This window comes from Tursiops truncatus, chromosome 10, assembly GCF_011762595.2.
Source record: "Tursiops truncatus isolate mTurTru1 chromosome 10, mTurTru1.mat.Y, whole genome shotgun sequence".
NCBI classification, from domain to species: Eukaryota; Metazoa; Chordata; class Mammalia; order Artiodactyla; family Delphinidae; genus Tursiops; species Tursiops truncatus.
In genome coordinates, this window is record NC_047043.1 from 38,511,225 (window position 1) to 38,527,916 (window position 16,692).

Sequence of the window (16,692 nt, forward strand, 5' to 3'; positions counted from 1 at the left end):
AGTCACCTCTGCCCACTTAAATGAGGGCTGAAAAATGCAGCTCATGTGAGGACTTGCAACGTTAAATCAATCCTCAGGCTCCGAGGAGAAGGCTGGGATACTCCAGTTTCCTGGGCTGTTCTGTTTTCTTTGTTCCCTTAGGATTGGAACCTTCCAAATGCTTAGTCACTGTGGTGATCATCAGAAACTGTGTGTGCCCAGGGAACTCCCAAGTCCATGGCTGCTTTTGGAGGGTCACCGTGCTTTCCTCAGAAAGAAGGCACCGAGTATGTTATGGAGACATTTGCTGGAGATCGTGATCTGATAAGACAAATAGACTGAGAGTCCTTTCTGGTCCATGACAACCAGAGAAATAGAAGAAGATCTGGACCGGGATTCAAGAGGTCCAAGTTGGAGCCCCAGCCCTGTGACTTTTCCTCTCTGGGTCTCTTTCAAAAAATGAACGGCTGGGATGCATTCTCTAGGGCTTTGAGATTTAGTACGGTTTGAATCTGTGATTAGATGACCTAAGTTCCCTTCCAGCTTTGTGACATTAAAACATGAATAGTAGCAGGGCTTCAGGGGAAATGATTTAACCTCATGGTTAAACAGGCTTTGGATTCGGCCACGCTAGAGCTTAAGGGCCAGCTCTAATGCCTAACTTTTTCTTCCTCATCTTAAACAGGGATAAAAATAGCCTCTACTCGGAAGATTTGTCTTGAGCTATTCAATGACCTAATCAGTGTAACTGAACTCGGCACGCAGCTGGCCCATAAGACGCGTTCAGTTAACATAAGCTGCCATCATTATCATCATTTTTTATTTACAACCATTTCCAAACTGCTCTTCAAGCTAACACTGAACAGTCTCGTTTCCTTTCTCCCGACTCTACAAAGGAGACAGGGTTCTTCTAAGTGGCCCTATGAACCAGGCAAAATGAAACTCAAATGCCAGGGAAGGTCCAGCCGTCTTGCAAGTTTGGTTCAGGGTGATGTGTAACAGCACGGTGGAGGATGCTCAGGTCAGGAACCACCTCCACCCACGGCAGCACCCACGGGCACAGCCCAGCTTTGGGACTCAGGACTGTTCTACCTGGACTTGGTCCTGATTAACTGACAGCTCCCCTATTTCCCTAAACTCTTCCTAAAGAGTCTGTTCACTGCCTGCTGTTGGACCCCCTGGCCCCTCAGACTCCCCTATTCAATATTACCAGCTCTGCCTGGATCAGTTTCCAACCGGCCATAATATTTAACCGTGCCCGATTTAATAGCACACTTGCCATCTCTGTTTCCCTTGATCTTCTGCCAGTTCCAACACTGGGTATTCACAACCATTTGCTTTCTCTTCTCCAGTTGCTGGAATGTTGAGCCCTGCTGAATACTCAAGAAACAACTGACTGAGTCCTCTACCAATGTATTTAACTCAGCTGTCTTCCATTAGCTACCAAGTATTAGGTACTAGTTCTTCTGTGCCGGACACTGTGCTAAGCATGTCCTTTTTTAATAGTCACAGCAACCGTGAGGGAAGAATTTGTAACCCTACTTTACCTGTCGAAACTGAGGCTTAAAGAGGTTAAATGGCTTCCTCAAGGCCTCCAGCCAAGAAGTGGTAGACAGGAATTCAAACGTGAGTCTGACTACCAGGCTCAGCCGACCTTTTATTCACCTTTTGAAAACTATGACATCCCCGTAAGATCAATTTCTCGCCTCTGCCACTCTTTTCTAATCGTCATCTTTCCCATAGCACCTATACTCTTGGAGGATAATCGCACCAATTTCCTGAGAAGGTCTAGGTCAAACTTCCTGAACTATTTTCAACATGATGTCAAAATCTGGGGATAATTTCATCTCTTCCCAATTGCCTCAGAGAAGTACCTCCCCATCTAGGATTTACCAATGGTCAATTGTCCAATTTTTCTAGTCTTTGTCCTTCTAGCTCTTTCTGTATCATTTGAAACTGTTTACCAGTTGTCCCCAGTACACACTCTCTCATGGGATTTTTTTTAGATTGGCTCACAGCCACCTAGAATACAGACTACATTTCTCATCTTTGTGGCTAGGTGCAGCCATGTGACCAAGCTCTGGTCAATGGGTTTTATAAGTGAGAATGGTATGTGCAACTTTTGAGAGCTGTCTTTAAAGTACTCTTCTTCTCTCCTTTCCTCTGGCCTGTGCTGATAGCTTGAACTTGAATAGTCATCCTGACCTATGAGACGGCAGAAGCAGACCGGGTCCTTGACCATCATGAGCTGCCATACTAGCCCTGGACTCCTTACTTCTGGACTTCTATCTTGTTTAAACCACAGTGATTTGGGGGTTTTTGGAAGTTCCGTGATGGCTTCTAAGACACTGCATTATCCTGGTTATCTTCCCATGTTTTTCCTTTATTTTCCTCTAAAAGTAAGTTCTATTCTTGACCTCTTCAATCTCTCTAGTCTTTCCCTCAGCAATTTTCTCTTATGTTATCCATCACCTCAATGTGGATGATTCATGAATCTGTATTTCTAATCCTTACATCTCTCTTGAACATCAGACCCACATTTCCAAGTGCTTATTGAGTATTTTTAGCTGGATATTCTGGTACCTGAAACATCTCAAACTTAACCTGTCCAAAATTGAACTTAATGTACTTCCTCAAATGCGCCCCTCCTTCAATTCCCTATTCTGTTAGTTGCACGATATTTCCCCAAATAACCAGGCTCAAAACCTTAGAATCATCCTCAATACTCTCTCCTCCTCTTTCATCCATATTTGGTTGTAAGATCCTGTTAATGCTACATCTTCAAAACCTCTGCTATCCATATTCTCCTTCCTATCACTTTCTATTATCCCCCTAGTTTGGGCTCTAATTTCCTTCAAGAGATTTCTTGAAGTCTCTTGACTTCAGGGTATTCCTGACTCCAGTCTCTCCCAAGTGCAATCTAAATTCTACAATTATACAAACAGTCAGCCCTCCATATCCATGGGTTCTGCATCTGTGGATTCAACCAATCACATATTGAAAATATTCAGAAAAAAAAATTTCCAGAAAGTTCCAAAAAGCAAAACTTGAATTTACCATGTGCCAGCAACTATCGTACTTATATAGCATTTACATTGTATTAGGTATTAGAAGTAATCTAGAGATGATTTAAAGTATCCAGGAGGATACAGGTAGGTTATATATGAAAACTGTGTCATTTTATATAAGGGACTTGAGGGTCTGAGGATTTTGGTATCTAGGGGGTGGGGGGGTGGGGGGGTACCCTGGAACAAATCCCCTGAGGATACCAAGTGACGACTGTACTTAAAGTGTGGCTTCTATCCTGTCACCTCATTCAAAAAGCTTCAACAATACTTCATGGTCTTTGGAATAAAGACTGCCATTTGAGATCCTGTATTCTACGACTAGTCCTTTGTTCGAGCCAAACTGGATTATTTTCCATTCTCCAAACATGCTATCATCTCCTGTCATCTTCCTGTTATTTATGCCACTCCCTCTGTCTGGAAGGCCCTCTCCTTCCTCCTTATTTCTGCCAATCAAGTACAATTCTCTGTTTTGGGGTTCAGCTCAAATGCACTTCTTTCATAAAGCCATCCCTGATCTCTTACACTGACACAATTTATTCCTCTTTGAACTCTGAAATTACTTTTATACCACTTTACATGAATTTAACATATTCTGCCCTTTTATGATTATTTTACATATGTCTCATGTATACATATTGTATATAATGGCTGTTGATACATTTGGTGAAAGAAAATATAGATGCATAGCTGACAAAGTTCTAACTTGTTCCATAATGGAAAGAAAAGTAAACTATTCCAACTCAGAAATATAAATTGATAAGAGCAAGACAGTTATATAGTAGGGCTCCTCTAATGCAAGGGGTGAGAGAAGAGGAAGCTGCTGAAGATGAGGCTTAATTGTTAAACTCTCTCATTTACATTTTTTGCCTTTGGGAAAAGCATCCAAATTTACAGCTTGGAATCTACCAAGAATATCTAGCCTGGACTTCCCGGCAAAGATGGTGGACTGAATACAGGTACTTATTTAAATCTTCTTCCCAAAGTCTTACTAAACTAATAGTAAAAGTGGGCCTCCTACTATAAGATGTGCAAATGAAAGTACCCCCAAGAAAACTCAATCCCAAGTTGCCAAAGGGAAAAGCCAAAATTCACACTATAGAATTCCCCGAAGGCTCAGAAATTGGCAGCCCTTTGGATGTGGGAGTAGAGGGAGAAGCTAAAATAATATTTTCCTCCCCTCCAAGAAGACTGAGGTCTTCATACTCGTGCACAAACTTCACGTGGACCTAAATGCACAGCTCTCGGGAATACTGATTTAACTGCATCTTAAAACCTCCGAAGTGTAGCTGTGTGCCAAAGAGTCCACATGTATCACTGTCTTCAGATAATCATGCATCACTGTCCTAAGTTAAGTAACCACTTCACCTGGACCTAAGCACTATTAGTGGATGCTGCAGAAAAGCACCACAGAGAACAATGACTTTTAGAGCTCCTGGCTACTTTCCTATTTGCTAGCAAACCTGTAAAGTTGTCCACTGTTTCTCTGGGCAGTAGCAGGCCCCCAATGTCCAGTGGGCAAAGAGTTAAACACTATAGAGAAATAAGTGATACACAAAACACTGCTCTGCTATGCTAGTCCTGTATAAAGATTTCAGAAGACTTCTTCTACATTGGAAACAATTGAAATAACAGAGGAATATCTAGTCGGATAAAACTGTCATAAAATCTGGGCCTAGTGCCTTCGTGGGGGAAGGGAGATGGGCTTTCTACTTCATGGATCTATTAAAGCTTTCTCCTTCTGGGAAGATTTTTCACTGTGAAGGTTTGTCCTGCATGGCGCAAGATGCTTAGGATTCCTGGTCACTGGGCACTGAATGCCAGTAGTAACCCCTCCTCAGCTAGTCACTGTGATGGACCAATAATTCACCCAGACAATTCATCCCAGGAGGATGGTAGAAACTTCTAACTAACCAAATAAAAAAAATTATTCTTATAAATTCTTTCTATTTATTTTTAAAATCTCTGCATTTATGGTTTTATATTTCTTATATTATTCCTACATGTTGTATTTCCCTTTTCTTGATCAGAAATATCGAGATATTTTAAAAAACAGACAAGTTTTCATTGCAATATTCAAGTCTATTGCTTTTTTCATTTTTTAATTTCATTCTTTGTTTTCCTTGTTTTCTTTCTGTGTTTAACTGAGGTGTACCTGCATACCATAAAGTAGGTGATGTGTACTATCTGCTTTTATCTTTATTAATTCCTCTCTGATACTTTCTTTTGGTTAAGTTTTAGTCTTTCTTATTTTTTAACAAATGAATTTAAGGATAAAAACTTTCCTCTGAGTGCCACTTTGGTCAAATATTATCGGTATTTATACAAAGTATTTCTACTACCATTAGTTTCTAAGTAGAAAAGTGGAAAGGAAAAAGATAGGCAACTCATAGACTAAATATATAATACTAATCAACAAGATAAGGTGCTCAATTTCACTAGATCAGGCAAATGCCAAATTCTAAAGTCACTTTTTTTGCTTACCATGGTAAAGAGCATTAAAACGTGATAATATTCCATGTTAGTAAAGGTATAGGGAAAAGAGCATGCTCGTTCACCATTAAGGAAGGGCCATGTGGCTCCACCAATTAGATCTAGACATGTACCTACACTTTGACCTGCTAATTCTACTTTCTATCAATGTCTTTTAGAGAAATGCTCGTATAAGCATGTAAGAATGTCTGTATGGAATGTCCACAGCCGCATAAATTATAACAGAAATAATACTGAAGACAACATAAACATACATCAGCTAGAGAATAGAAAAATGAGTTATGGGATATTTAACAAAAATTTTAAAAGAATAAGGTAGATTTTAGGACTGTGACAAAACTGTATTTATGATCTATGAACAAGGTAAATTGTAAAAAAAAAAAAAGTTTGCATAACAGTTTGTAAAATATGATCCTATTTTAGGTTAAAAACAAACAAAATCTCACATGGTCACTTTTATATTAAGATAGCAAAGGGCCTGAAGCATACAGCATACTTTCAAACTATGGCCACCAATGGCAACTGTGGGTAGCAGAGAATCTGAGCATTTTGTGTGCATTCACTTTTCTATTATTTGAAATTTTTCTTTCCAGTGAACTAAAATGAATGTAACTTTAAAATGTAATTTTTAAAAAATCTCCTATCCCAGCCCTCACACTGTAGTTTCCTCAATTATAAAGGAGGAGCTGAAAGCTCTGGTAGTCTCATTAACATGGCCTTTTTGAAAACTGATGAATTAATTCATAAAAGCTGCCTAAGATAATGACATTAGTGGAAAAGCAGGCAAAATTTAATATGTACTAACATGCGACATCATCAGCTGACTTGCCTCACTTTTACCAATCCTAACAGGCATTTCTTCCAGGCTACTGAGAAATTGGCAGAGCCTATTTTCATATTTAATGTCTCAACTCCTTTGTCTGAAAGCTCTTTGAGTGATCTAAGCAGCTAGCCTGGAGGCAGGCACACCTCCCATGCTGTGGTTCAATTAAATCTGTTTCCCCTACTGCCCACTCTCAACAGTTAGCCCAATGCTGCAGAGCTGGAAGAAACCAAAGCAAAGGAGGATGAGATGTGAGGTCAGAAATCCTCCTTGGTAGTTCTCTCCTTAACCTGGAGATTTCTTAACCTGAGGATAGAAGGGCACTTGGCCCCATTTATGAAGTTCATCTGGGAAAGTTTCCCCTTTCATTCCTTTCAAAGGCTGAGCCAGCTATCTTGTAGGGGTTCCAGATCAAGCCTTTGAAAGAAAGAATTAGAATCTCACTCCTCCACGATACTAAAGATTCTTCCCTCACTAAGAACCACTTTCAAACAGAGCATTAAATTAACTGAGAACTTGTTCTTCAACGGTTAATTTCAGTATGATTTATTACTAAACAACTAGAGTAGGCATCAGTGCTCCACTCCACTCTCTTTAAAGCTTTAATTAAAAATCCACCAACATGAGTGGAAGACTTAATACAGTTAAGATATCAGTTCTTCCCAAACTGCTATAGAGACTCAACACAAAATTCCAAGAAAAACCCCAGCAGGACTTTTTGTAGAAATCAATAAGCTGATTCTAAAATTTTGTCTGGAAAGATAAAAGAACTAGAATACCTAAAACAATTCTGAAAAAGAGTATAACAAAGTAGCAAAGGCAATTCCATGGAGAAAGGACAGTCTTTCCAACAAATAGTGCTAAAACAATTGGACATTCATGTGCAAAAAAATATATCGCTACCCATACCACACACCATATAAAAAAATTAACTCAAAATGAATCATAGATCTAAATGTATACCTAAAGCTATAAAATTTATAGAAAAAATATAGGAAAAAATATTCGTGACCTTATCTATGAAAAAAAAAGGATTAATCGAGCTTCATCAAAATTAAGAAACTCTGCTCTTCAAAAGACACTGTTAAGGGAATAAACAGACAAATCACAGACTAGGAGAAAATAATATATCTGATAAAGAACTTATATCCAAAATATATAAAGAATCTTTACAACTCAATAATAATAAACAACCCAATTTTTTTGATGAGCAAAAGATGTTGAAATGGCAACTTCAGTAGATGCAAGGATGGCAAAGAATCACATTAATAGACGCTCCACATCATTAGTCATTAGGGAAATGCAATTTAAATCCAGAATGAAATATCACTACACACCTATTAGAATGGCTAAAATTTTAAAATACTGACAATATTAAGTGCTGGGGAACACACACAGCAATTGTAATCCTGACGGGAATGCAAAATGGTAGAACCATTCTGGAAAATGGTTTCACAGTTTCTTATAAAGTTAAGCATGTATTTATATAGGACCCAGCAATTTCATTTCTTGCATTTACCCAAGAGAAATGAAACCTATGTTCACACAAAAACCTGTATGTAAATGTTTATAGTAGCTTTATTTGCAATTGCCAAAAACTGTAAATGGCCCAAATGGCCCTCAACTAGAAAATGGATAAACTGTGGTATGTCCATACAATGGAATACTACTCAGAAATGAAAAGGAACAAATACAAATTACTAATACATGCAACAAGTATGAGTCTCAAATGAATTATGCTAAGTGAAAGGGACCAGACTCAAAAGGGTACTGGAAAATTGTGATTCATAGGAAATATATATATATATTTGGCCATTCGGATGACCAAAATATATTTCTCAGATACACCTGGTCTTCATCCATAGTTCCTGGCTTACAGTTCCCAAAACCCAAGGAATTTTCTGATTGATAAGCTGTTAATGAAGGTGACTTTTGGTTAGTTGGTTGGTTAGTTGGTTTTTGGCTGTGCTGTGCAGCTTGTGGGATCTTGGTTCCCCAACCAGGGACTGAACCCACGCCACAGCAGTGAAAGTCCTAACCACTGGACAGCCAGGGAATTCCCTGAAGGTGACTTTTGGATACCACCCCAGGGTGGGGGCTGGTTGCCAGGAGAACCAACCATGTGATTAGAGGGTTGGAACTTTCGGTCCCATCCCGATTTCCCAGGGAAGGGAGAGGGGGTTTGAGGTTGAATCAATGCCATTAGCAGATGATTTAGTCAATCATGACTGTGCAATGAAGTCTCCATAAAAACCAAAAAAGACAGCTTTTTGGTCCCTTTTTTTCCCCAAGGGCTTCCACATGGGGGAAACCAGAACACTTTTGCATGCCACCATGCCAGGCCCCAAGCTCCAGGAGTACAGAAGCTCTGTTCGGGACCTCGCCCTATGTATCTCTACATGTGGCTGTTGATTTGTATCCTTTAATATCCTTTTAAAATAAATCGGTAATCTAGTGAAGTAAATGGGTTTTCCTGAGTTCTGTGAGGCATTCTAGCAAATCAATTGAACCTGAGAAGAGGGTCGTGGGAACCTCTGATTTATAGCTAGTCAGAAAATAATATATCTGATAAACAACTTATATCCAGGTTCAAGTCCAGGTAACAACCTGGACTTGCAACTGGCATCCTAAGTTGGAGGGAGTCACTGGATCCTCCATTTTGTAGCCAGTTGGTCAGAAGCACAGATGTTAACCTGGGCTTGTGATCAGCATCTGAAGTGGAGGGCGGTCTTGTGGGACTGAGCCCTTTACCTGTGGAATCTGATTCTATCCCCAGGTAGATAGTGTCAGAATTAAGTTGAATTCTCATACACCCCACTGACGTATACACACACACACACACACACACACACACACACACACACACACACACACACACACACACACACTGGAACTGGGTCTGGGAACCCTTTTCAGGTACGTACTATATGATTCCATTTATACGACATTCTGGAAAAGGCAAAATCATTGCGACAGACATTGGCGCAGTGACTGCCCAGGGTAAGGGAGGGGGGCAGGACTGACAACAAAGGTACACAGGAGAATCTTTTGGTGATGAAACTGTTCTGTATCTTGATTGTGGCGGCTGTCAAACGACTGACTGTATGTACCAAAACTCACAGAACTGTACACAAAAAGGGTAAATTTTACTGTTTCTAAATCACAACTTTTTTAAAAAGCTCCAAATGGAAACCATTAAAACAAATCAAAACAACTACCATGAAAATAACCACAAAATTTCTGCATTTAAGGAGGAGAAACCTCTTACACAGGACCATTAAAAATAAGGTCTGCAGTGTCAGACACATCTGCACACATTCTCTTAGCCACTCCTACCCTGACAGGCCTCATAAAGGGTACTTCAAAAGACACCACTGCATCCCCCAGTCTTACCTGAACCATGGGCTGTCAGAGGACTGAAGGAAGCAGTAATAATACCCCGTGAAGGACCTGGGACCTGCAAGCGATAGAGAGCTGCGAGAGGCCGCAGGAGTTCCTTCAAACTGCAAGGGGAATTGCACTGCCCCTTCTTGTTCTTCCTTAGGAGACAGAGGTTGTCCCAAATGCTCCAGCGGTGCACACTCACCCCTGTCGGGACCACATTTACCCTGCCTGGCTGGTTCTCAGTCCTGCAGCCCTCACCCCTCGCAGAGGAAACTGAATTTTGCAGAGGCGATGAAAGTAGGCCAAGGCGACAGAGCACTCCAGTTACCGGGTGGCAGCCAATCACGGGCCCCTCCCCAGAAGTGTCTCAGTCTGAGGTCAGGACTCAAAGCAGAGTCTGTGCCGGCAGCCTGAACCCAAGGGGAATGACTTGTTGGGCTTGTTTTTCCACCACATTAACTTGAGGGTTTGTGATTTGAGACCCCAAATCAATCTCTGCTACAATGCTGGCAGCCTCCCCTCCCACGGCACTCACCTAGTCTGACCCAACCTTTTCCTTGCTTCGCACGCTGAAAGGTGACAAGACCACTCCAGCCCAAGGTATTGAAAATGAAAGGCCATAATACACCCACTGCCCAGACTGCCCTGAAACCCAACTTCCCCAGCCCAAGGAACACCATCATCTCCCTCCGCCCAGGATCACAAACTTTAAAAATCCTTTCAGGACTTCCCTGGTGGCGCAGTGGTTAAGAATCTGCCTGCCAACGCAGGGGACACGGGTTCCAGCCCTGGTCTGGGAAGATCCCACGTGCCGCGGAGCAACCAAGCCCGTGCGCCACAACTACTGAGCCTGTGCTCCAGAGCCCACGAGCCACAACTACTGAAGCCCACGCGCCTAGAGCCCGTGCTCCGCAACAAGAGAAGCCACTGCAATGAGAAGCCCGTGTGCAGCAACGAAGACCCAACGCAGCCATAAATAAATAAATAAGTTAATTTAAAAAAAAAATCCTTTCAGAGTTGTTTCTGCCAGGAGCAGGGGTGGGGGCTCTACCTTTTGTCTTTCCGTCCACGGATGCCAGCTTCTTTGTCTCTGCTGTCAGCAGTAGCTCATAAGGATGCTCGTCCTCCTCCCTGGCTGCGCTCCCCTGAATCCAGGGTCTTACGGTCAAGACCTAAGAGAAACAAACACCACGGTCCTTCTCAGGTGGGGGGCTAACACCCAGACAGGTTATGTCAAACAAATTTGAGATTACTGGCTCCTTTTTCATCAGAGGGGAAGAGAAGGTAAATACATCAAGTGTCACAGGGAATCAAAATGCTTTCCTGGCTACACACCTGGACCTCAAATCTCAATGGCCTTGGATTAAAATATTCCCCTTTCCTTCCCTCATTTCATCCTTCAAAATGCCATAAAATCCAAGATCCTCCCCTCCCCTGCCTCTTCCCTCTTCAGTGTTCTGCAGGATCTTTCTGTGGGTAACACCTCCCAAGCGGTTTTTAGCCACCATGCATCATAAGGCCTACTTTCTTCATGCTTCTTTCCTAATATGCTCACACAGTACCCCAAGGCTGGGATCCTTCCCCTCTTCTCAAGAGGGAATCAGCATGACTTCTGACTGACCCTGACTGACTGATATTTACTAGGAACAAAGCATTCTGTAAATCCTTCTCTATTTTTGTAAGCCCTTCCTCATAGGCCCTGTGGGTTATAGACGAGGATTTCCCCAAAGCTGGCTTCCTACCACACCTATGAAAATGCGATTTTAAATCAATTCCACCAATCTCTGTTCTGAAAAGAGGCAAGTGGATGGGCAGTAGGAATTTCAGTGGAGAAAAAGCAGCTCTGTCTCCTGAGAAATCCCTAAGCCAGGCAGCCAAGTGTCTCTGATGAAATGACTGACCAGAGCTGGCCCCTACACCTGCCAACTGGCTTGAGTCAGCTGGGGGCCTGGTGGCCACAGCCAGTCACGGTACCAGAGGGGCCAGGCATCTCGAACCAAGCCAGAAACACCACGATCAGTGCTACAGTCACACTGAGAGAGAGAATGGAGATACCTGCTTTAGAGGATAATTCTAGCTCATCTCCCCTAAGAAGCCAATGTGTTTCACAGGCAAATTAAGAATAATCATAGACTGGCAATTAGGAAAGCCAACCAAAGCACAAAATCTCTTCTTGAGCAGTTTGGCTAGAACAAGTAATATATTATGAACGAGGGGGTGAGCGGGGTTCACAAGTCCACCTAACAAACAACAGGACCCTACAAGTGTGGCACTGTGGTGCCACTGAAACCTCCTCCTTCACTGATGTGCCCCACGGCCCACCGGAAACAAAGCAGGTTTGTGATTCAGTAGGATCTTGCTTCTTGGAGGCATAGCTCACAGCGTTACAGCCTAATGAGACAACACAGATTCTAGCAGCCTCAGACTCAGTGAGAGACTGCAGCTCCTGTTTTGTTAACAAGGCTGCCACTCCAAAGGCAGGATGGTGGTCTCTCCAAAATTCTGCTAAGCACAGCAGGAACCTCCACTGACTGAGAGCCACCTGGAAGCTAAAAGCTATTTCATTACAATGAGCTACTTGCCTGTATTACTTATTCCTTTTGCTTCTTCACAGGAACACAATTAAGGGAACAAAGAGGGACCATTAAGCAGTTCAGACAGTGTCAACTTAATACCACAGGCTTTACTGACAGGAATTTGTGTTCTGCAAGTTTACACACCCAGAGCCATCACTTAGGCAGAGCCCTGGAAATCTGATTCTGCGAGTGTTCTGCGCACAGCAAGAGCTCTCACATAGCCCCAGGCAGACTTCTGTGAGAGGTATCTGACAGCCTGGGTGCCCGGCCTATAATACCCTTTCTTCCCAAGCAGGACGGGTCTGATGACTTCCATCTGGAAAATCAGACCCACTGGACCTGTGTTTGCTGCATGCCTGGCTCTTGTGCACAAGTGGAAGCAGGGAACCAGCAAACGGCAGAGCTGGAAGGGACCCGAACCATCACAGTCACAGCTAGAGAGTACCTGGTTCCAGCTCGTTCCTTTTGCAGGTGACAAAACCCGGTTACACAGAGAGCTCCCAGCAGAGCCAGGGCCATAAAATTCACTCCCCTTGATTCTGGATCAAGCTGGCCTCATTTTTTTTCTGGAAAGTGTGGTTTCTCCACCCAATTCAGAATCCTCTCCCTCCTTCAGATGTCTAATGAGTGTCCCCTGCTCATACCCACACAACTCGTAGGGTGATCTTTTCCTCTTGGTCCTGGCCTCTGCCAGCTATGGGGTTAAAATCTCACCAAAAAAGCAATAAACTGCTTTTCTTCAAGTCTTCCTAGCTCCCACTCAAGAAGCCCTGTGTCATAGTGAATATGGCAATAACTGATTCACAACAAAGGATTCTGCTCTTTACTAAATTACTCCTTAATCTTTTTCCCCTTTCTTCCAGGGCTTGCAATAAATCAAACCAAAAAAAAAAAACTATTCTCTGCTACATGGAAAGCAACATTTTTGCTGCAGAGCAAAGCGACTACCAGTTACCACCCAACTGTGACCAATGGAATGGCCAGTTGGGGTGTGGGCAGCTTTCTGGGAAGAGATACCACAGCAGCTGCAACTTCCCATGAACATTTAGCACATCTGAGCATAGAGAAGGCACCGGTCAGTCCGATGCAGTTGGCAGCCCCTTTGGTGGGGCAAAAACAGCTAACTAGCTTGTGTGTGTGCACACGCATATGTGAAAATGTTTAATTTTTTTTAAGACAGTTTCATGATCTGGTCATTACTCTGATCAGCTCTCCTGGAGTCAGTATACTCAGCTTCTCTTAAAGGCTTTTAAGGGCCATCTGACAATGAGAAGCCTCAAGAACAGTAAACGAACACTGGGCCAGATTGCTCGCCTGCTAGGATATGAATGAGGTTTAGGGTATTAAAGCTTTGAGAGTATAAGAAATGAAGATGGTGAAGAATACAGTCCAAAAAAAAAAGTCTATTTCTGGAGAAGACTTATCCACTCAGACTATAGCAAACAGAATCTGTCTTGATCATTAAAAGGATAATAACCCAGAGCACATCATCTCTATATTTATGTACTTATAATCATCACTTAGGAAGCAAAGCCAGGGTTCTCAGGGTCTTCCAAATACTGACTATGGTTGTCCAACTGATCCAGGATTCCAGGCTATTCGGAGGCGAGTCCTAGAAGATGTAGCTCAGACACAGTCTCCAATCCAGGAGAGTAATAGGGATATTTCTCCCCCTACTTTTTTTTTTTTTTTTTTTTTTTGCGGTACGCAGGCCCCTCACTGCTGTGGCCTCTCCTGTTGCGGAGCACAGTCTCCAGACGCACAGGCTCAGTGGCCATGGCTGATGGGCCCAGCCACTCTGCGGCATGTGGGATCCTCCCGGACCGGGGCACGACCCCGTGTCCCCTGCATCGGCAGGCGGACTCTCAACCACTGCGCCACCAGGGAAGCCCTCCCCCTACTTTTTGATACAGTATTATTGCCAAACTGTATGCCCTAGAAAGTCCTGGGAGAAAAGAAAGTGCTGGTTATCCAATAGTTCTTTAGGAGCCTTGCCCTTACCCTTGGGCACCAGAAAATTTAATCCAAGTCCTTGTTAAAGAGGTGGTATAGGGCATTTACACAGACCCAGCCCCAACTGAATACGCTCTATATTACTAGGTTTCTCCTTGTAAAAAGGGAGTAATAAAGCAAACCTCTATATAAAAACGTGTAGGGGTTTACTACATGCGCTTGTATCTGCTGGCAATGTATTATTACCCTAGAGCCTGTAATTCTAGAGACCCCTTAGTTGAGTCATGATAGTAAGTATTTTGTAATTAAGGGATAGGAAGAAATAAGGACGGAATTTGTACCTAGCACAGAAATCATCCCTATCTCCAACACTGACTTTACATTCTAAAAAGGGCTTCCTTGTATTTATACATTTTGTCAAACTGATGTCATCCTTCTGGTTGCATATGTTTATATTAAATAAAAGAACCTGTCTCACTGGATGGTCCATGGCAGTAAAAAAAACTTAACTCCGACTTCTGGGGACAAAGTAATGAGACTTAATTGACTAGTTTATGTTAGCTGGTTTTTAAGTTAAAGAACAATAGGGCATTGAATGAGCTACAAAAAACTATTGAAATTATACAATATTTTGAATAAACACTCAATAAATATATTCTCTGAATGGCAGGAAGTGTTAAAGGAGCATTGTGAAGATGAAAGGTTAAGGAAAACATGATTTTCTTCATATACCTAAGTGAGAAGGTTGAACCATTTGCCCCAGGATAACATTTCTTTTTTGAAAAGGTGAACTATTCTTTTCAAATTACCTCCTTTGATTTCCCCTGCCCCCATGACTCTTATTTCTCTTCTAGTTGAGTTTTCATGACATTTTCCATGTCTGTCCTGGTGCAGATTCTTCATATGAAATGAAGAGGGAAATTGCAAAAACAGAAATAAGGCCTTTTGGGTCACAAGCATCAAAGCTTGCTAATCTGACCCAGTCTAGAGAACAGTGATTAGGGGGATACTCCACACTTTGTATCAAAAGACAACACAGGTACAAGAGCCAAAAGTGAGACTGTTTAGCCTAATGGAGCCAGGAAAATGTGCATGTTTGGCTTCCCATGTGGCACGGCTGATCAATAATTGGCCCATCTGCTAGAGAGCCTAGTAAAATTCCTTGCTCAGTACTTCTGAGTGAGTTTGAAAGGTCCTACTTTGGATTACTGATATACACAATGCAAATTTACTAATCCAAAGAGGTGATAAAAACAATGACAAAGCAAAGTCTTCTTTAAGCACGCATTTGATGCACTTTCCAAAAAATCATATTTCAGTGATGGGAGTAAACCTTCAACCCTCTACCTCAGAAGCTGTCAAGGGAAAATACTTCTTATCTATGCGGTCTTCCTCCTCTTCATCGGGTGGTGGTTTTGCTGGAGGCGGAGGACGTTCCCTCTGTAGAAGAGAAAAAATAAGTATTTTACTATGTCTTTTTTCAAGAATTTAACTCTTTGGTTTACTCTTATCTCAGTCTTTGGAAATAAAAAAGAATAATGTAAAGAATTCCCCTGAAAGACTAAACTCAACGTTTAGTATCTGAACAAGATGGAGAACCCTGCACACATACACAATTCAATTAGCATTGCTCTTTGTTTTTTGATGTTTGTAGCAGAGACTATAAACACCTCTGTCATATCCTTGACCACAGTGAGAAATATCAGCACTGAAAACACACAACTACCTCATCAGAAAATGTCCTTCATGATACTGATACACAAACTCGAGTATAGGAAAACCAGTGGCTCAACTTCCAATCTACTCTAAAAAGAGGAAACACTAAATCAAAAGAATCAACTTGTCAGAGTTCTAACAAACCAAAATTATTAGGGAAGTAATGAGGAAAGCAATCAAGGACAAAAACATCAACTCCTGCTCAAACTTGAATGTTATTCAAACCTCAGAACTGTCTCTTATCCTTGGTCACCTCCTTCAGTGATTACTATTATGTACCATTAGCATATGAAAAACCTATTTCATCTCAGCCCATTTAAAAAAGGACTATTTGTCAGTTATCTGCCCTTGCAGGGGTTGGCAAGCTTTTTCTTAAAGGGCTACACAGTAAATATTTTAGGGTTTGCAGTAAACTCTGCCACTGGGGCACAAACGTAGCCACAGAAAATATGTGAATGACTGGGCATGGCTATGTTCCAAATACAACTTTATTCACAAAAACAGGCAGCTGTCTGTGGGCCTTGGTTCACCAACCCCCTGCTCTAGAGCAAGAAACTCACTGAAGACGGGATTATCTAGATCATGGGTAGACAGTATCAGGAATACACAGAATGATCTTTGGTGAAAGAAGGCTGAAGAGAGTTTTGCCACTGTCCCTGCTGTACTTTTAGCGTCTTTATATCCCACAGTCCTATTTATGCCT

General features: G+C 42.0%; 1 protein-coding gene across 6 annotated transcripts in view; it reads right to left on the reverse strand.

The window, feature by feature from the left end:
• Positions 1-16,692, reverse strand: part of ANKS1A (ankyrin repeat and sterile alpha motif domain containing 1A) — a 186,555-nt gene that overhangs the window by 80,218 nt on the left and 89,645 nt on the right. For all 6 annotated transcript variants that reach the window (XM_033864391.2, XM_033864390.2, XM_033864389.2 and 3 more), the window contains 2 exons: positions 15,621-15,713; positions 10,796-10,916 (listed from right to left, as the gene is read on the reverse strand). In XM_033864391.2, coding sequence (XP_033720282.1) covers positions 10,796-10,916; positions 15,621-15,713 — 214 coding nt within the window. The remainder of the gene's footprint in view (positions 1-10,795; positions 10,917-15,620; positions 15,714-16,692) is intronic.